The 22,825-nt window shown below is 32.9% G+C and overlaps 1 protein-coding gene across 4 annotated transcripts in view; it reads left to right on the plus strand.

The window, feature by feature from the left end:
• NECTIN3 (nectin cell adhesion molecule 3) overlaps positions 1 to 22,825 on the plus strand; it is a 145,599-nt gene that overhangs the window by 52,876 nt on the left and 69,898 nt on the right. For 2 of the 4 annotated variants that reach the window (XM_061389289.1, XM_061389371.1), the window contains exons 3-5: positions 1,206 to 1,502; positions 4,821 to 4,938; positions 11,075 to 11,226. In XM_061389289.1, the coding sequence (XP_061245273.1) occupies positions 1,206 to 1,502; positions 4,821 to 4,938; positions 11,075 to 11,226 (567 nt within the window). Of the gene's footprint in view, positions 1 to 1,205; positions 1,503 to 4,820; positions 4,939 to 11,074; positions 11,227 to 17,853; positions 19,675 to 22,825 lie in introns of those variants that run through there. The other 2 variants (XR_009731020.1, XM_061389164.1) reach the window with 2 other exon arrangements.

Consider the following 22,825-nt stretch of genomic DNA (forward strand, 5'->3'; position numbering starts at 1 on the left):
GACAAGATTCTTAGTGTCATTTATAACTGAGAAATTAAAAACAGGGTCTCTATTATATGCTGTTATATACTTACAAGATTGTCAGACACTGAAAAGTCTGACAGTATCAACTGTAGTGGGTATGTTGGGACCAGTCAGAGTGCTAAGACTGAGAGTAAATTGGTACTTTGGAAAGCTTTTTGGCCTTACTTGGTAAAGTTGGAAATAAACATAGAAGCAAGAGAAAAACTAGAGAAACATTTTTAAAAATATACCAAGATACATGAGTGAAAATGTTTCTTAAAAAATCGTTTTTTTCCAAAGAGGAAGCAGCACCAATATTCAACAGTAAATGAACCATACAGTAGTTAAGACTAATTATTGATACAATTGTATGCAAATCTAAATGATCTAAAAGTAAAACAAAGAATTGCAAAATAATAATTGAAGGCTAAATGATCCTACATGAATAAACCTCAGGAACAGAAAATTGAGACAAAAATATATTTTAAAAATGACCCAATTAAAAATTTTGGAAATAAGTCTTTTAGGTTAAAAACTTAATGGACACAGTAAACTATAGGCTGGAGCCAAAGAACACATGAAGTGAGTACTAAGGAATTTATACAGAAAGGAGCATATTAAATTTACTGGAAAATCTGAAGAGACTGCTAGCATGTATGTGGAGGGTAGATTAAAAGGATCTCACACTAAGGTTACTTCTGCTGAGGATCTTTCTTATATCAGATAAAGGTAGGTAGCATGTACATTTCAGTAAGCATAACTGTTAATGCTATATATTTTAACAGTTGTAATTTAAATATAAACATTTTTGCCACAGCTTGAAGCATTATATATTAAAACTGCTTTTTTATTTTTCATTTCAGAATAATAGTACCTTGAATCTCCTAATGGAAATTATGATTAAGTTTGCAGATTTTTTTTTATATGTTAACTTTGGAAGAAACTCATTTGTCCCGATAAAAAAAGGTGTATCTCTATCAGGGCAGGGAGAACCATCTTTGTGATGGTTATATAAAGTCTTGCTTCTAGATTGGCCTGACTCAATCTTCTCTTGTTCTAAGAATCCATTTGGTGTTGGCATTTAGTGTGTGTGTATCTTATATTCAGTTGTCCTTAAGTTTATGAAATGTGGCTAGATATGGCTTGGAAGGAGTAAATATGCTCTTAATTGAAATGTAACTAATTTTTTAAAATTTAAACAGTTGAACCTACTGTGAGCCTGATAAAAGGGCCAGATTCTTTAATTGATGGAGGAAATGAAACAGTAGCAGCCATTTGTATCGCAGCCACTGGAAAACCAGTTGCACATATTGATTGGGAAGGTGATCTTGGAGAAATGGAATCCACTACAACTTCTTTTCCAAATGAAACAGCAACAATTGTCAGCCAATACAAGCTTTTTCCTACCAGATTTGCCAAAGGAAGGAGAATTACTTGTGTTGTAAAACATCCAGCCTTGGAAAAGGACATCCGATATTCCTTCATATTAGATATACAGTGTAAGTAAATGATAGTGTTTGCTTTTTAAACATTATGTGTTTTAATTTTATTCCTCTAACATAATTCTGTATCAAATTGTGTTTAGTTTGAATATGTAGTATTCCTATATTGTTGTAGATTTTCCTTGTTGACATTTTTTCTTAATTAAAAAAAATATTTTTATGGAAATTTCGTTTAACCAGAATATTATTGTCAGTTTGTAAAGACAATGATTAAAGTTGCTGTCTAACTTAAAATTATTTAGCCTTGTCTTTTTTAGACCTTAAAATAGGCTAGACTTGGGTAAATTGTGCACATTTGTACCTCAGAATGTTCAGTACTTGGAGAAAAACAGCTGCTTCTCCAGTCCAATTAATTTAGCTGTTCATTTTTATGGATGCTACCCATGATATTTTCAGTAAGAATTTTTAATTTCCTAGATGCATTTTAATTAGCTGGAAAATTTGTTCTTTTAATATTATTTGTAGTCACATTTTGTTGATGACAGAAATTCTAAGATCCTCATAAAGGTAAAACAGTAAAGTGATCGTTGGGATAATAGTAATCTTAGATAAAGTTAAAAGCTGGCCCATCCTGTGCTGCTTTTTTTCCTAAGAGATGCTCTCTTATATGTGTATTTATGTGGAGATATATATATATGTGGATATCATATATATATGATACATATGTGTATATACTTTCCCCTTTTATAAAGTTTCTCGCTTTTTATATATTCTTTGTGTAGCACTTTAAAATTTGAGCAAGAGAAATACAGATAGCTTATAGTAAAGATAATGAAAGTTAAGTAGGTTAAAGATAAAATTATGAAAAGTCTCTGGGTTCTTGTGTCATTTCCATCCATGCACAGATCATAAATCTAGATAGGTTTTTGAAGGAGATGTTCTGTTTTTTTGTTGTTTTGTTTTTTTGATATGACATGCATGGAATTTTAATTTACACATATTCATTACACTTCGTGTGATTGTTTTGAAAATTGTAAGGATCTTTTTCAACATTTATAGAGTTAAACTTGAGGAGCTATCTTATGTGGATTTTATTACCATTCATTGTATTCTTGAGTGCAAATACAGTCCTAGTAGTAGTCCCTTCTCGTAATTTGTCAGTATCCATGAAGGGTTGGTTACAAGACTCCTGCTTATGCCAAAATCCAGGCATGCTCCAGTCCTTTATATAAAATGGCATATATTTGCATGTAATCTATACATATTCTCCTATGTTCTTTAAATCATCTGTAGATTGCTTATAATACATACTGCAATGTAAATGTTATGTAAATAGCTTTAAATTCAATGTAAATACTATGTAAATAATTGCTGATATGCAGCAAATTCAAGTTTTTATTTTTGAACTTTTCTAGAATTTTTTTTTCCTGAATATTTTTCATTTATAGTTGGTTGAATCCACAGAAGCTGAACCCATAAAGATGGCTGGCTGTACCTTCTTTTCTCCTCATTTTTCTATCTTGTACATACTTTTAAGTTTTTCTTTTTTCTTATAAAATTTAGATTCAGTTGTAAGTCCATTAATATTTTTCTCATATGTATTTTCTCTTCCCTGTGTCTAATAATGACTGAAATTTTCATCAATTATGTATACTATTATTTTTTGTTTGCTTAAATGCAATTTTAAAATATAAAAATATTTCTCCTGATGTAAGACTTTATGGCTTAGACTTATTGGCCTACACCTAAAATATTCTTATTCTTTCTTGCTGTTGTTAATTAGGCCCTATAAAACATGTAAACAAAGTTTGAGGAGATAAAATCTTACATGCAAAATTCATATCTCAAAATGTAGAGGTATTCTTTGAGGATACTTTAATATCTATCTTATCCTTCGTTGAAAATAAACACACAGATATCTGTACTGTTCTTTCAGCAACATTAATTATTACCAATTTTAAATTAGAAAAAAATGTTAATTCTTGGTATTTATGAGGTAGGCCTTTTAAAATTATTAAGGTAATTGTACCTTAGTTTGAAGAAGTTTAACTTTTTACCACTGTTTTTTGTAAACCTTACTTGACTTCAGGCTTCCCTGCGTAGTTAAAAGATTGACCTGGTTTCTCTAACTTCCCGTCTGGCCTGCTTTTTGTCTAGTTTACTTGTGTACCTCACAGAAGGTTGGAGGGTCTCTGCACCATACTTAAGTATCATTTCTTTACCTTCTCTCATATCATTCTTTATTTTTCCTTGTTAGCCCTCATAATGGATTTTTGTTAAATTTTTAAAAATGTTATCTTCCCTGTTACCATTAGAATATAAGTATTATAAATACAGAATATCTATACTAAATATCTAAAACAGTGCCTGTCACTTAATAGGAGCTAAACGAATAATGGTTCAGTGAATGATTAGTATTGGAATTCACAGTTTGAAAGTTTAGATGTAGATAATTACTCATTTAATTATATAGTACGTAAGCTAAAAGACCTTTGGATACATTAAATGGATAAAAGTTCACGTTTTGGAACAGTTGAGGCCTCAGAAAATTTATTTTAGTTGTAATTATAGTCTTAGAAAGTTTGTCATATCTCTCATGCCCTATGGATATTAAGTGTATGATATTATTATATTAATTATAATTTATCTTAATATATAACATTAATTTTAACATAATATTATAATATAAAACTTATATTAATTAAATGTATGACTATTATAATATATTTTATAATTTTTTATAATTAACTTGATATCTCTTAGGGCATATTTCCTTTCACATTAAACATTTCTTTAAAGACAGTTTTAGGTAGTGACTTTGTGCCTAAATGCCATCTCTCATCAAATTATTGTATTTTCTTTGTTTATATACTTCTGTATATTTCATAATAGGGCTCATATTTTGCTTTTGGTGATTATAAGTTTATGAATATTCTTACATTGTGTCCAGAACAACTAGAACATGCTTATAGTTGTCTAGTGTTTGGTGCTTATTGTCTACTCATTCATTTATTTTAGTTACCCAGAATTTATTGAGTTTGTTGTTCAATTGCTGAGTCATGTCTGACTCTTTGCAACCCCATGGACTATAGCCTGCTGGGCTCCTCTGTCCATGAGGTAGGTTTTCCAGGCAAAAATACTGCAGTGGGTTGCCATTTCCTTCCCCAGGGGATCTTTCCGATCTCGTAATCGAACACCCGTCTCCTGCTTTACTGAGCCACTTGGGATTGAATACCATATTCCTTATTTCTTATGTGTATGAGTGAAGCAAAGTACACAGCTTCTAAAGTTATAAAGTTGTTAATACTTTATCATTGTATATTGCATCTATTGTTTACAAAAGATAATCTGCTGAATAATGCATTTATTTTATAGATGCTCCTGAGGTTTCAGTAACAGGCTATGATGGAAACTGGTTCGTAGGAAGAAAAGGTGTTAATCTCAAATGTAATGCTGATGCAAATCCACCACCCTTCAAATCCGTGTGGAGCAGGTAATAATGTTGATAGTTCTAAAGAGGAATTATTTAAAAGTCACAAGTGTTCTTCAGTGCATATTTGAACTTGTTTTTATCAATGTAATATACAGTGACCGTAATAGCTGGAAATCTTGCACGTGTTTTTGTGTTTCACCTCTCCCCGCCTTCCAGTCTCCTCAATTCTGTTTCTCAGGGGCTACCTTGGCAACTTTAGTAATTCCTCCTGGCACTTATCATCATAGGTCTTAAACTTACTTCTTAAACTACTAATTTTTAACACTGTCTATTGGCTTATTATGAAAATGAAAATTTAGTTTTATATCTACCTCTTCACAAACATACCCATATACATATTCCTGCCCTTTGTCATCCCAGTGAAATTAAGCTAGTCTCAGTGACATTCACTTCAGTTCAGTTCAGTCGCTCAGTCATGTCTGACTCTTTGTGAGCCCATGAATTGCAGCACACCAGACCTCCCTGTCCATCACCAACTTCTGCAGTGACATTAAGCAGCCTTTAAATTGTGTAATCATTGCCTCCCTATAATAGATAAATATTATTTACTGAGAACTGAGTAGTATACTAGACCATTCACGTATGACCTAAATCAAATCCCTTATGATTATACAGTGGAAGTGAGAAATAGATTTAAGGGCCTAGATCTGATAGACAGAGTGCCTGATGAACTATGGACAGAGGTTCGTGACATTGTACAGGAGACAGGGATCAAGACCATCCCCATGGAAAAGAAATACAAAAAAGCAAAATGGCTCTCTGGGGAGGCCTTACAAATAGCTGTGAAAAGAAGAGAAGCAAAAAGCAAAGGAGAAAAGGAAAGATATAAACATCTGAATGCAGAGTTCCAAAGAATAGCAAGAAATAAGAAAGCCTTCCTCAGCGATCAATGCAAAGAAATAGAGGAAAACAACAGAATGGGAAAGACTAGAGATCTCTTCAAGAAAATTAGAGATACCAGGGGAACATTTCATGCAAAGATGGGCTCGATAAAGGACAGAAATGGTATGGACCTAACAGCAGCAGACAATATTAAGAAGAGATGGCAAGAATACACAGAAGAACTGTACAAAAAAGATCGTCACGACCCAGATAATCATGATGGTGTGATCACTCATCTAGAGCCAGACATCCTAGAATATGAAGTCAAGTGGGCCTTAGAAAGCATCACTACAAACAAAGCTAGTGGAGGTGATGGAATTCCAGTTGAGCTATTCCAAATCCTGAAAGATGATACTGTGAAAGTGCTGCGCTCAATATGCCAGCAAATTTGGAAAACTCAGCAGTGGCCACAGGACTGGAAAAGGTCAGTTTTCATTCCAATCCCAAAGAAAGGCATTGCCAAAGAGTGCTCACACTACCACACAACTGCACTCATTTCACATGCTAGTAAAGTAATGCTCAAAATTCTCCAAGCCAGGCTTCAGCAATACGTGAACCGTGAACTTCCTGATGTTCAGGCTGGTTTTAGAAAAGGCAGAGGAACCAGAGATCAAATCGCCAACATCCGCTGGATCATGCAAAAAGCAAGAGAGTTCCAGAAAAACATCTATTTCTGCTTTATTGACTATGCCAAAGCCTTTGACTGTGTGGATCACAATAAACTGTGGAAAATTCTGAAAGAGATGGGAATACCAGACCACCTGACCTGCCTCTTGAGAAATCTGTATGCAGGTCAGGAAGCAACAGTTAGAACTGGACATGGAACAACAGACTGGTTCCAAATAGGAAAAGGAGTAGTCAAGGTAGTATATTGTCACCCTGCTTATTGAACTTCTATGCAGAATACATCATGAGAAACGCTGGACTGGAAGAAACACAAGCTGGAATCAAGATTGCTAAGAGAAATATCAATAACCTCAGATATGCATTTGACACCACCCTTATGGCAGAAAGTGAAGAGGAACTCAAAAGCCTCTTGATGAAAGTGAAAGAGGAGAGTGAAAAAGTTGGCTTAAAGCTCAACATTCAGAAAACGAAGATCATGGCATCCATTCCCATCACTTCATGGGAAATAGATGGGGAAACAGTGGAAACAGTGTCAGACTTTATTTTTCTGGGCTCTAAAATCACTGCAGATGGTGACTGCAGCCATGAAATTAAAAGACGCTTACTCCTTGGAAGGAAAGTTATGACCAACCTATATAGCATATTGAAAAGCAGAGACATTACTTTGCCAACAAAGGTCTGTCTGGTCAAGGCTATGGTTTTTCCAGTGGTCATGTATGGATGTGAGAGTTGGACTGTGAAGAAAGCTGAGCGCCGAAGAATTGATTCTTTTGAGCTGTGGTGTTGGAGAAGACTCTTGAGAGTCCCTTGGACTGCAAGGAGGTCCAACCAGTCCATTCTGAAGGAGATCAGCCCTGGGATTTCTTTGGAAGGAATGATGCTAAAGCTGAAACTCCAGTACTTTGGCCACCTCATGCAAAGAGTTGACTCATTGGAAAAGACTATGATGCTGTGAGGGATTGGGGGCAGGAGGAGAAGGGGACGACAGAGGATGAGATGGCTGGATGGCATCACTGACTGGATGGCCGTGAGTCTGAATGAACTCCGGGAATTGGTGATGGACAGGGAGGCCTGGTGAGCTGCAATTCATGGGGTCGCAAAGAGTCGGACATGACTGAGCGACTGAACTGAACTGAAGTAGTATACTAGAATTCTGCTTTATTTTTTAAAGCTGTTTGTTTTTCCTGAGGTTAATTATTCCTTCTTTTTACTTGTGTAGTTTACTGACAAGCCTTAATTATCTTTATTTGTGAAATTTCAGACTGTTCTGCTGAGATTTCATTCTTATTTCTCAGTATTTGCAACTTCCACACATCCCCCCACCCCCTTCCACCCCCCCGCAACAACAACCCCACCTTTTCAATCTAGAGAATTTTATCTGTTACCTGTGAATTCTTTTCTTGTCTCTCTCTCTCTCTTTTTTTTTTCCTTCATTGTTTGGGTCATTTCCCCTACTTTTTTTTTTCTGTTTGCTCATACTAGAATTCCTATTTATTGTATACTAAACAGTCTTTCTTTTTCAGTTTTCAAATAATTTTTGTTGTTCTCCCAAGATTTCTTTGATTTTTTCCCACCATTGATTGAAAATTTTCTTTTTGAGATATTTTCAATGTTTCTGAGAGTGTTTTCTTATTCTTTGTTGTTTTTCATAGCATCCTTTTCATCTTTTATGGATGTATCTTCTGGTTTCTAAATTGGGATACTAGAGTTATTTCCTTAGCAGAGTTTTTCTGTTTCTTATATATTGTTTCTTTTTTCTTCCAGGTTCTTTTGTTGTTGTTGTTTGGTCTTATTTTGTAGATATTTCTTGATTTTCTGAGTTGTCCATTCATTTCACAGTGATGCATTAAAATGCTGAGTGGAAACTCTATAGTGGGGAGTACTTATTGTGTAGATTCTACTATAGAGGAGGTTATTTCCCTGGAGAAGCTTTAGATACCACTTATTGAACAGTGGAGTTCTTTTTTTTCATGAATTAACCTTCATTATTTTGCCTAAAGCATGAATACCTGGTATCCGTGCAGAGTTGAGTGGACTCTGTTGTTTTGTTTTTTCAACTTTCAACTAATCTCCTATTTTTCGCCCTCTGCCTTACTGGCCTTCTGCAGTACAGTGGGTCAGACTCTGGATCTTTGGCTTCTTTGGGCCAAATTGGCTGCATTCTTATTCATGTGCCTCCTGCAAGGACTTCTTCAGCCAAAAGCAGAGCTTTTCACCCTTGTCACTCCTGACATTTTGGGCTCGATAAATCTTTGTTGTTGGAGGCAGTCTTGTGGACTATTAGGATATTTTAGTGGCATCCCTGGCCTTGCTTCTCTAGAGTCAGTAGCACACACTTTCCCCTACTCTCAGCTATGACCACCAAAACTGTTTCAAGGTATACAAGATATGTCCCCTGGAGACAGAATCACTTCTGTCTTTTTATCTGTATTCTGTCTGGGAAACACTGGCTTAATGCATGTATTGTTTTCCCTATCTATTTTCTGTCTTCTAAAAGTTTTTGATACATCTTGTATGATGAATTCTGCCTCCTTTTCTCTTTCTCTTTGTTGGTCTTTAATAGTTTTTTTATTCCTTTGCTCCTGTTTTAGGTGGTATTTTGTGGGATCAGAAAAAGAATATATTTGGTTAACCTGTTGTCTTTAAGGAAAGATAAAGTTTAAAAGTAGTGAAGGCCTTCTATTTACATTTTCTTCAAAGTGGGAAGCAGGCATTGGTTAAGTTGTGTAATAGGGCCTGGTGCACTGGGACGACCCAGAGGGATGGTATGGGGAGGGAGGAGGGAGGAGGGTTCAGGATGGGGAACACATGTATACCTGTGGCAGATTCATTTTGATATATGGCAAAACCAATACAATATTGTAAAGTTAAAAAAAAAAATGTGTGATAGGGTATTTCTGAAAGTCATACACTTCTGAGTTCTCATTCTAGTGTCTGTACTTGGAGCAGTTGTTTGAATAAATCATTTAACCTTTCTAATCCTTTGTTTCCTCATTGATAATAGTACTCCATAGAGTTTTTGTGAGGGTAAAGCTGATCAATCTAAACCATGTAGTGTAGGTACAAGAGCCTGTAAGGTGTTTAGCTTGTCCTTTGTTGTGAGTTTAATATGGTATTTATATTTTTCTAGCTTATTTGAATAAGCACTTTAAAAGGATTATAAGCCATTTTTATATTTCTCAGAATTAAAGGGATTAGAATTTAGGGCCCAAAGTACAGAGCTAATTGGTAAGATACCTAGACTTCATATTCATTCTTGTACCTAGAGAAAGAGTTCACCTTTTGAAAGCTGATGTTTGTAAAAGTGTTCTTTCCAAGGTCCTCTTAAGAAGAAGATAGGAAGTTTTTGTTTTTTAAATAATTTAAGAATATTACCTTTACCCTTCAGTGCTAAATTAAGTCATAGCAACTCTAAAAGGTTTTATTGATTGTTTGGATCACAGAACAAAATCCTGTCTCTAGTGTTGATTTGTTTCTTTGTACCTTTTCAATGTTCTTTGTTCTTACTCCTTTTGTAATTAGTTGGTCTACTAATGTGCTTAGATCACAGAAAACAAGGACCGAATCTTTCTTACTTGTGCATTTCAGCAACACTAGCAGAGCAGAGTATGGTAGATGGTTAAGTTCTTAATAATTTAAATAATGGATGACTGAGTGAATGAGTAAATGAACTTTTTGAAAATCTGCTTAACTCAAACTATAGTACTAGTTGAGTACCTGGGTTTACTTCACTTTTTATCCTCTTATCTTAATAAAAATAATTTATGGGCTGAAAAAACACTTTCAAAATAAAGACTTAATTGGTTCCTCCTCCCTCCACAGTGGGATATACCCTAACATGGAAAAATGATGTAAAACAGTTTACATTTAGTTCCATTGCAATGAATAGCTTTAGAGTTCTTACATTGAAATTTTATTCCTATTATACTTCATAGAGTAATGTGTACACCAGATAGAACCTTCTAGCCTAATTAGTATAAAAATCATTTTAAAAGAGTTATTATTGATAGCAAAGGTGCCTTGGTTTTTACTGTCACAGATACCTACTTTATGAATAAAATTATTTTGTAAGAAGACCCTTGGTGCTTTAGAAGTTAACCATCTTTGGAATATAGTGCAGTATAAATTTATTTGCTCAATATTAAATGTTACTCTTTAAATATGTTACAGAGGTGCTAAAATATTAACATGTGCTAAAATGATGACTTTCACTATGAAAATTATAGATACATCATGTATGGATTCATAATTCACTGAGAATTATTTTAATTTTTTTAAGACTATGGGTATGTTTTTAAACTTCTAATTTTCCAGTTTTCTGAATATAATTCTTTAAAAATGAATAATTTTTTCTCTCCTCTCCTATTCCCTCTAATATGTTAGCCTAGCTTCACTTATATGAATTGATATTTTGAAAGAATGGGTGTTTAAATGGGTGTTCTTTATCTGTTGGTTCATCTCTACTAAAATGAAAATTCATAACTTACATGCTTTTATTTCATAGTGAATTTTACCTAAAGGATGCTGATTCTTTCTCTAACAACTGGAAAGTGTAATATCTTACTTAAATAGTTGTGTCAGTGAATAGAATCTGAAGGTATTTAATTTCATGCTTTTTAAAATCTAGGTTAGATGGACAGTGGCCTGATGGTTTATTGGCTTCAGACAATACTCTTCATTTTGTCCATCCACTGACTTTCAATTATTCTGGTGTTTATGTCTGTAAAGTGACCAATTCGCTTGGCCAAAGAAGTGATCAAAAGGTCATCTATATTTCAGGTAAGTTACTATCTACTCACAAAATGAATTATGTAGATTATTTCTATAACAACAGTAATAACAATAGCACTATGATGGAGGCAGTAATTTGTACTTGTGAAGATACATATTCCTCAGTGTGAGGTTTTCCAAATAATCTAAAAGAGATGTGATAAAGTAACTCTACCTGAAATTCATATAATAAAGTAGCATTCCATGACTTAAAAATTGTCAAAATGTCTACACAGTAACTTCATATACATTTTAAGACCTATGCATATAGCTGATTTTTTAGTTATAATATTGCATATAGTCTGTACCTTTCTAGATTCTTTTGTATTTATACCAAAAATGAATAGTGGATTTTTTGTTTGCTTTTGGCAGCTATTCTGCACACAAGTGTCTTTAATAAATAAAATATCCATTTTGATGACCTTTCTTATTAAATATCATTGTCACTCAATGTGAGATTATGCCTTATTGAGTTACTAAGAGGTGAAGTGGGCATGCTACTGAAAATGTGCCGATGAAATAAAATTTAAGATGTTTTTTCTGGTTGGTCCATAAGCCACTAAGAACTTAGATTTTATGCATTTCATTTGTTTCGCTGTGAATGTTTTCATCAGTTTGAGTATAAATTTGGGTTTTTACAAAACATAGTTGGAGCTAAAACTATATTTTTCCTGGGTGTGGCTATAAATAAATTATCAGTGGAATGCTTATTTATAAAGATGATATAAATATTTTAAGCATCTCCTTCTTGACTATAAGAATGTAGTAATCTTTATTCTAACAAATGGAAAATGAGAGGAAAAAGGAAGAGAACCTTGAGAAATATAGGTTTGTATAGTAATTTGATAATAGATATTAAGAGTTTTATCTCTGTTCAGTCTAAAACTAAATTTTTTAAAATTGAACTATACTTAATTTACATGTTTTGGGTATACAGCAAAGTGATTCAGTTTTATATATGTACATATATATATTCTTTTTCAGATTCTTTTGCATGATTTTAGAGAAATTTTAAGCTTGCATTAATGTCACATTCTTTGTGCTCTGTGATCTCTTAATCTAAGAACAGTTCCCCATATTATTTTGCATGGTATTTATCACAGTTTGTAGTTGTATACTTACCTGTTTACCTATTATCTTTCTTCATATTTAAACAATCTGTATTTGCTTTATTATTGTATTCTTAGCACTTAGTGCCTGGCACATGGTAGGGACACAAGTTTTTTTTTTTTTTCTTGCATGTATCAGATTAGAGTTTTGTGCATCTCTACCTGGTCTTTCCTGCCAGTAGCAGTGCTTTGATATAAATGTATTAGTATATTAGTCTACTTTTCTTCCCATAGAGGTTTTTTGTTAGAAAAGAACTTTGAAGCCACAGGAAGTCCATATTTAAAATGTAGTTACCTAAGGACTGCATACTTATTATTTCTGTTGTACAAAATTTGGTATGGAATATTACTTATAAATCCTAGGCTCAATGTATTCCAATTTTGTAATCTTTTAAATATCAAGGCTCAATTTTAGCATCTTATCAATTGGTGATTTGCCAAATTTATATCATTGGTATTCTGGGTCCATTTCCCAGTACTGGTTACTTGTGTGTCCCACTGTCTATTAGTGACCCTTAACTCCTTATGGGGGCTTCAATGGTGCCACTAGTGGTAAAGAACGCGCCTGCTAATGCAGGAGACATAAGAGATGTGGGTTCGATCGCTGGATTGGGAGGATCACTTGTAGGAGGACATGGCAACCCATTCCAGTTTCTTGCCTGGAAAATCCTGTGGTCAGAGGAACCTGGCAGGGTATAGTCCATAGGGTCACAGCGTCTTACACGACTGAAGCAACTTAGCATGCACACACAACCCCTTATATATAGAAGTATAATTTGCATTCAAAACTGAGTTCCTCATCTTTCTTATGCCTTTTGCCATGAAATCTCTTCCTCTAGTAGTCTTTGTTTGTCTTTTAGTCATTGGTATCTCTGTCAGTATGTTTGCTCAGGGCATGAAATCCTTGATACTTATTCTTGATTTTGATTTTTTTTCTCATACCACACCCCATCCATCAACAAATTGGTCTGAACTTTCTCATTATGTTACATACAAAACCTTACCAATTCTCTACTTCCTTTGCCAGTATTCTGGCACAAACCATCAGCAACCCTTGCTTCTCTATAGAACAGTCATTTAATATTCCTACTCTTCAGCCTGTCATCAATTGAGCAGCCAGATTAACCCTTTTAAAGGACGTGCCGGATCACGTCAGTCGTCTACTCCAGACTTTTCATGGACTTCCCATTTTGCCCACGATGAAAACCAGATGTTTACAGTGATTTGTGAGCTCTATACATGTTCTGGTGCTAGATTATCTTTTTGAGCTCACCTCTTATTAATAGCTCTTGCTTGCTTGGCTTCAGTCATACTGGCCAGTTTGCTGTTTTTGAACACAATAGGTACATTTCAGAGTCATTGCCTTTGCTGTTTCCACTGCTGAGAATACTCTTCAGATGTTTTCATACCTCTTTCCCTCACTTCCTTTAAGTGTTTGCTCATGTATCACCTTCACACACACACACACACACACACACACACACACACACACACACACTCAGGTCGCTCAGTCGTGTCCGACTCTTTGTGACCCCATGGATTGTAGCCCACCAGGCTCTTCGGTTCATGGGATTTTCCAGGCATGAATACTGGAGTGGGTTGCCATTTCCTTCTTCAGTCACCTTCACAACTGTATTTAAGATTGAAACTCCTCTCTTCTCACCCCTTTACTACTGTCTGTCTTTCATCTCTCTGTCTTATTTTTTTCTCTGTGGTACATATTACCATGTGATAGACTACATATTTGGTTTTATTTATATGTGTGCCTGTTTTTATCCCCACTGGAACATATGTTCTTGAAGGCAGGATTTTTGTCTGCTTTAATCAATACTATATTCTGACCAATTGCAGCAATATTTAACACATAACAAGTGTTCAGGAAACTTTTGTTGCATGCATGAATACATTTAAGAAGAAAACAATCAAGAAAGAATAAAAAATTGTGAATCTGCCTTTATGTAATTTTATTTTTCTTGACAAAAGTCCTAATGTAACACTGATGATAAACTTTACACATTTTAAAATCAGCTTCTACCAAGTCTTATAAGAGTGGATATGACATTTTGAGTAAATATTAAAAATCAAATTAATTATCATTAAATACTTCAGAAAAAGATGGCATTATATGAAATGGTTTTCTTTAAGTAATCATCAGGAATTAGACTTTACTTTTTTATCCATAGTCTTTAATACAGTATACCATGCTGAGTTTAGTTAACTCCACTAAGAGCTTCTTAGTTATATCTAATATCTTAGATATAAATTGCCTTTCCAAAATGGCTAGTAAGGTCTACTTAGTAGGCTTTTATCATAATAAAAGGCCATAACTTACACAGTGAATGATCAGAAAGTTAGTCTTTTTTCATTGTGAGTTATATATTCTTGTTTTTCTCCAGGACAACATTTTTATCTCAAAAATAAAATTTATATTTTAAAATTTCAGTACTGATTTTTAGAAATATTTGTAAAATGAGTATATCATATGACTGGAGACTAAAAGGTAACCCAGAACAGAATAGAATTATTAGCTCTGAGAGAGGTTATTTGAAATTTTGTTATACATTTTCCCACATTGGCATAATTTTTATATATTCAGGATCCAAGATTGCAATATACAACTTTAGTTATTGCTCATCATGGTACAATGACTCTGTCCAATACTAACTGACTGCATGAAATTGTGTTTTTCTAGTTGCTTTTGATGTGGGTTTTTTCTCCTGATACCTCTTACTTCTCTGAGAAGAGAGAAGCAAATTTTCATGTATCACATAAGTTCCCTCATGCCTTAAAAAATCAAAGTATATTCCTTTGCAGATCTTGAATTTCAAATCAAATTGATTTGATCCAGACATATTAAACACACTTAACTTAGCAGTCCTTAAATTTTAATGTTTATAGATTTTGTTTATTAACAACTTATATAGTCTGAAAGAAAAAGGAACCAATTCATTCCATTTTTAACATAATAATTATTAGGCTAAAACATAGCTACAGAGGTTTTGCTGGACTATTTGTTTTCCTATTTGGCAGGACTCAGTTCGTTTGAAAAGGGAAGTTGAGAAGTTGGATATGGAGAACTCAGAATCTACTAGCTTATTACATTTGTTATGTATTTATTTACCACATTTAGCAAAGAATATTAAAAACTGCATTAATACAGAATGCTGCTGGGAAGGATTTCTAAATCTTGATAAATAAGTAGCTGTTAGTTGCCTCATTTCACAAATATGATTCTCACAGTAATTATTTTGGAGTAGAGCAAAATTGGAAAGCAGGAATAAATGTCTCATGTGAATCATCATATGTCTGTCTGTTGCTTAAGATACAAAATACAAAGTTTAGTAAAAGTCCCTTTTTCATGGAATTTATTGATAGTGAGGCTATTCTGTTTTTTCGTTTCTTTTTTTTTTTTTAATAGTTAAGGAGATGGTAGGTTAAAAAAAAATTCTAAAACCACTGACTAAGAGTTTTAAAATTTTTTTGGGGGGGGTTATTGTTTTTTTTTGTAGTTAGATTTTCTGAAAGCTGTATTTTGTTAAATCTCAGTTAAATAAACAGATGTCCATTTGTGTTTACATAAAGAACATTGCAAGTAGAAATAAATGTTGGTGATTTTTTAAAGAATACTTCATAAAAATGTACAGTTATGTATCTTATGTTTGGTGAGAACGCAGGTGTACTATTCTGAGAAGAATACCATTTCATTAAGAGCTATCACAAACTTAGAATTTTAAATCATTAATTAGGTAATTTGTGTTTTTGTTTAAACATGCTGATGCCCGTTTATTATAATACTTTTTCTTTGGTAATCATTATAAGACGACATTGAATACGTAAAACTTTTCCATTAGTCCTTCTTAGAAAATACATGAGTTATCTTATAAATGGTTAATTTTTACTATCCTGGTTCTGTGAGGTTGGATTGGATTATATGAGGTTTTACTACTTTTATAGTGCAAATGATCCTACTGTTCCACAATTTTAAGATTGAATTTATTCAGCTAGTGATTATGTTCTCACAAATTGAAACTCTTTGTTGATTCACTTACATATACTATGATAAATAATATTCACTTCAAGGTACTTGACTGGATTGCCTGTTATATTGGTTTACACTCATAGGAAATTACTTATAATGTACTTGTTACATTTTATACTGTACTTGCTAAATTTTTACCACATTCTGTACATATGGCATTCCGTGATGAAACCTGTTTCAGTAAGTATTTTTCTTTAGCTTGTAATTTTAGAATAACTTACCCCATGTAGATTTAGTATTTTTCTAACAATCACTTTTTAAAAGCTCTGTCAGTACCACTCATTTAAAAAATAATTATAGGAGATTATCATTTGGATCATTTTTTTATCAGTGAAGAAATTCAAGAATTTAAAACTCATCCTTTCTTCAAACTCTAGAATTTTGTGTAACATGATCTGCAAATACCACTTAATTGATAATTAACCAATCTTTATTTTTTACTATTTATGTTTAGTTGCTTTTTAATATTAATGGCTATTTACTCTATAATCTAATGGCAATACACAGGGTCATTTGCATCTAATATTTAAGTATCATTAGAATGTTCTCTCTAAAATATTAGCTGCTCTTTTTAAGACTCCATCCTAAAGCAATGTGACATTGAATTCTGCAGATGTGGTTGAAATTTCTTAAATTTCCTTAATGTTCAGATATCTTACCCGTGGGATATAGACATGATGATGGTATTTTTATAACACTTTATAACATGCTTTTTCTTTGTCTGTTAGTCTCATTTGATAAAAGCCCATGATTGGCTAACATAGTATAAATATGTACTTTTTATTTTTTTAATCACTAAATAATGGTATATACTGCATACATGCTTTCTAAAATTTAAAGCATTTTCTTTATTTAAGGAAAATATTTTTGAGAGAATTATTAAGCCAACAGCTTATACTATGGCCACTTAACAATCTATAGTTTTTCATTCTTTTAAAGATAAGTTCACCTCTTAATAAAGATTAACTTTATTAGGTAAAGGTGGATATTAAGAAAATACATGAAAATGAAAAAATGAATTTTTTTCATTCTTTTACTTTATTATTCTGTTACTTCTTTTTGCTACTGTACTGGCTAAGAAAATGTACATTTGAATGATTTGATTTAATTTTTTGATAATGATAATTCTTAAGCCAGCTGTATAGTATATATATAACATTTAAATAATAGTCTTCATTAAAAAAATATTTTTCTTAGAGTACAGTATTGTGCTTAACTTGGAATAGAAAATTTAGGATTTACACCATGCATAATTTTTCACTTCCTTTATGTGATTGGTAACTGACTTAGTGTCAGTTTTGTTATTAAAATACGTATATATATATATAAGTATCACTACCCTCTGATCTTAAATTAAGAATGAAAAACTATTGTTACTATGAATATTTATTTTCATTAACTGTGCTGTCTTTTCAACTTGCTGCTGAATCAGCCTGCATTGACATTCTTTGCCTTCTGTGTCTTGTCTATCTTTACTTTTTCCATTAGATCCTCCTACTACTACCACCCTTCAGCCTACAATTCAGTGGCATCCCTCAACTGCTGACTTCAAGGATCTAGCAACAGAACCAAAAAAATTGCCCTTCCCATTGTCAACTTTGGCAACAATTAAGGATGACACGATCGGCACGATCATTGCTAGTGTAGTGGGTGGGGCTCTCTTCATAGTACTTGTAAGTGTTTTGGCTGGAATATTCTGCTATAGGAGAAGACGGACGTTTCGTGGAGACTACTTTGCCAAGAACTACATTCCACCATCAGATATGCAAAAAGAATCACAAATAGATGTTCTTCAACAAGATGAGCTTGATTCTTACCCAGACAGTGTAAAAAAAGAAAACAAAAATCCAGTGAACAATCTAATACGCAAAGACTATTTAGAAGAGCCTGAAAAAACGCAGTGGAACAATGTAGAAAATCTCAATAGGTTTGAAAGACCAATGGATTATTATGAAGATCTAAAAATGGGAATGAAGTTCGTCAGTGATGAACAGTATGACGAAAATGAAGATGACTTAGTTTCACATGTAGATGGTTCCGTAATTTCCAGGAGGGAGTGGTATGTTTAGCAACCACTAAATATGACTTAATGTACAATGTTTCATTCATACTAGTTGATCATTTTCAGATTGTTCATACTTTTTCTTGGGGGAAGAATAAGCTTTTTCAACTTGATTTTCAAGCTTACTTTTTATATTCTGATTTGACAAATGGAAATGTAAAATCTGGGTTCAATGTATCTGAGCTGCTTTACAATTTTTTTTCAATGCTATACTACTGTCTCAAGATTTAAATTTTAATGCAGAGTACTTTATTGGTCTGAGGCACACAGGTAAGAAGAAATGTCCATTAAATGTATGACTTTTTGGTACAAAAATTAAAAGAAACAAAAAAAAAAGGAAACTACCTTGGCATTGTATATTAAATGTTTACCTAAGACTATATAATCTCAAGTATAATGTTTATTGAACATATACCTCTCAAAATTTATCACCACTAAATGATACTACATCTAAATTGACTATAAAACTAATTCAAGAAATGTTTATATATATTTTTAGTATACAAAAAATTCAGCCTGATGAAACACCTTTTCTTTTCAAACATTGTTTTCTATGTTTCTATACAAATGGAATCTTACCTCTGCATTTTAATGAGCCTTGCCATAATGACTGTAGAGTGGCTTTTCAAAGGTATTTTGTTGCACTAAAAACTGTGGTAGTAAACTCAGTGAACATGATGTGTGGAAGAGCATAATTAGCTGATCAATATTTTTGTCCAAAATACATTTAAGAGTAATAAAAACATGCCTTTTAAACATGATAATTATTACAATTTTTTTTCATCTCTGGAAGACAATGCTTATATTGTCATGCGAACGTTGGTACATGAAGTGGTAGTTTTGTTTTAATGCTTTATGTGCTAAATATAATAATAATGAGAAGATGGTACATATAATAGAGTGTAGAGAGGACATTTCACTATATGGAAAACCATGTAAACAAGCAAACAAGCATTGGAGTACCATTTTTTAAAAAATAAGACAGATGTTTCAGACAAGAATCTGTGCAAAGAATGTGGTAGACCATCTTGTTTTAGTCATTTATTGATGTTGTTCAAACGGGTAAATATATATAGGAAAAAATAGAATAAACTTGGAAATTTGAGATTTAACAAGAAAAAAAACTTAGTTATAGAACCAGTCACTAACACTTGCTGATGGATGTTGTTAAACCATCCCTTCTTTTCTCCTAAATGTTTGTATGTGTTTCAAGATTTTTGTTTTCCCAATTAAAACTGGAAACACCATGAGGTTTTTTGTTTTGATTTTTACATAATTAAGTTTATTCTTTCCAAAAATCATGCATCTTTTGCAAAAGAAATCTTTCCTAAATCTTCAAATGTGGATCTTCTTTGTGACGTAATTAAATTAATTCTGCAGTGGGAATCTATACAACTATAATAATGACAACTATTTTGTAGCCCATAGAATATGTTTTTCCTGTTGATGATTCATTTGAAAAAAGTCCTGTAGAATTGCCTTTAGGTGTTTTGCCATGGAATTAAAATAGAAGTTTGTAGGAGAACCCTAAATTGACTTATTTTATTAATAAAGACAAAGTACTTTTTTTTTTTTTTTGCCTTGTCAACCTACCCCTTCTCAATCTTCATCAGATCTAAAAAAAAATATTTTTATAAGGCAAAGTTCTAACATGTTCATAGAATTTTGCAAGTAGTGAAGGCTTTAATCTCAATGATTATAACTTAGTTTATTTTAACCAGCAGTATTTTGTGGAAGTTTGAAATCTGTTTTCTTTCTCTCCCTCAAAAGCTTAGTATAACAGTAAAGTATTGGTTAAGGATACAATTAACGTAAAATTCGCTGATGTCTTGTTGAAAATATTTGTTCTAAATATAGCTTACCACTGAAAAATATTAAGATTCTTTGATCCAAATCATTGAAAGAAAAACTTTCTTGTAATACTCTATGATTAAAGTGACTTTTAATTTAAATTTTAGCAATGATATGGCCATAAAAAGATGAGTCTAAAGCTTTTTTTCTTTGGAAGATGTAAACTTGTGCCTTTTTTTAAAATCAAAATCTCATCTTTGGAACAGTGCTTTGAAGTGCTGTATGAATTTGAGAAGAGTAATCCCATTTAGAATATCATACAAATCTCTATTTGATCTGAAGGAAGTTAGCAGTGTTTCAGGAGCTGTATTTTAAAAGTATAAATATCTACTTAGTGATCGTGAATTTCCTTTTAAATTGTGGTCATTGTGTAGTTAGGGCTTTTTGTTTGTTTAGTTTTTGCTGGTTTGTTTTGTTTTTGGCAGTAGAGGGTGACATGGAAAACTGCAAGTGAGTATTTGATATATTCTCTATCCTTAATCCAAAGCATTTAGCAAACTAAAAGACTTCAGAATTTTAAGAATCTGCTACTAATGCTTAAGACTTTCTGAAGCATTGCACTGTTGTTTATTAGAACTTTATGTATGTTTACTGTACATAGAGACTTGTTTGTAAGCATAGTCATATTAATAAACATTTTGTTAAATTAATTTTGAATATCAGTAATGTACACAGCTGACTGATGAGTTGAACTCCTACTCTCTTCTTGGAAAAGATGGCAGAATAGTTTTACTATATTTTGGCCATGTTTATATTTATTACTTTTATGTTTGGGCCGGCCGGTTTTTCATTTTTGTATTCACTTTAGAGTTTTCTTTCACACTGGTTAAAATACTTGTACAGTGAAGATTAATTCAACTCTTTTTCCCTTTTTTTTCCATTTTTATTGAAATGTCTTGAAACTTTAATAGGATAGGGGTTAACTTTAAAAGTGATATTTGAGAAGTACTTTATAGTTGAAAGATTTAGTATTTTACCATGTGCCTGAAAGGTTTCCATTTGATAAGTCTAACATTAAAGAAATCGTTAAGCTTTTTCAGTAGTAGTATTGCTTCTGATAGCCATAAATAGGAAAGTTTTATAATGGTATCCCTGGCTGAATGTTTAGCACAAGAGGCTGTAGGAAGTATAATGTATACGTGCAAAAATTGAGAGAAATGTAGCAATATTAGATGTGAAAACATCTGATTTGAGTTTGATTTTGCTTTTGGTAAATACTGCTAAAAACAAAAGTATGAACAAGAATTTATTAATGTGTGGAAGTAATCAATGTAAAGTATAAGAAAGAAATGGTACCCATATTGATTTTTTAATTTTAACGGGAATTATTTACAGATTGAATTGTTTTTCTTATTTACTTGTTGATGTACCATCCATAAAAAGCTCCTTTCTCAAATTTTTGGTATGTTGGGATATATTTAATTTTGATTTGTACCAGGGATTTTTTTTTTTTTATCAAGTTACTTATCCGGTGGTAGCCCCAATAGCTGCGCAACAAATCTTTAAATAAAAGTTTTTTAAAAAAAATTCTTTAGAGGCATATTTCTGTAACAAGCCTATGGTTATGGATTACCTTCTTTGTCCCGAGAGAGAGCGAGTTTGTGTTTGTGTGTGTGTGTCTCTGTAACCTGCTGCTGCTGCTAAGTCACTTCAGTCGTGTCTGACTCTATTCGACCCCAGAGACGGCAGCCCACCAGGCTCCCCCATCCCTGGGATTCTCCAGGCAAGAACACTGGAGTGGGTAGCCATTTCCTTTTCCAGTGCATGAAAGTGAAAAGTGAAAGTGAAGTCCCTCAGTCATGTCTGACTCCTAGCGACCCCATGGACTGCAGCCTACCAGGCTCCTCCGTCCATGGGATTTTCCAGGCAAGAGTACTGGAGTGGGGTGCCATTGCCTTCTCCCTCTGTAACCTAGTTCCCTTTAATTAATGATGTTTTGTGGAATTAGAAATGAATTAATTTCTCTTTCCAAACAAAACCATACCAGGTTAAGGATACAGTTAAATAAAATTTGAGGAATCATTTGGGTATGTTAACCATTATAAAATTTACTTCTAATTAATCATAGAATTCCTATCTTATATATACATATAATCAGTAACATTCTCCACAGTCATAAATTGTCTTATCTCTTTAGCCCTAGCAGTTAAAATGTTTTAAGTGTTTTGCTGTGACTTTGACATCAGTTTTTTATATATTAACTTTCAGTTTGGAATTAACAAATTCCATAAGATATTTTTTAAGTTGACATTTAGTGTTTTTACTTATAGCTTATGAGCTGCTTCAAGTAGGAATAACATTGATTCTTATTCTCCTTGTTCCTTATTTCTGACCTTTAAAATTATAATACAGGGACTCCCTGGCAAGCCAGTGATTTAGACTCTGTTCTTCTACTTCAGAGGGCTTGAGTTCAGTCCGTGGTCAGAGAACTAAGATCACACATGCCCTCATATGCTGCATGGTGTAGACAAAAAAAATAAAAATTAAAAACTAAAAACTTGAAAGCCTAAAATACTTAAACCAAAATAAAATTATGATACACTTTTC

Source organism: Bos javanicus, chromosome 1 (assembly GCF_032452875.1).
Source record: "Bos javanicus breed banteng chromosome 1, ARS-OSU_banteng_1.0, whole genome shotgun sequence".
Lineage (NCBI taxonomy): Eukaryota > Metazoa > Chordata > Mammalia > Artiodactyla > Bovidae > Bos > Bos javanicus.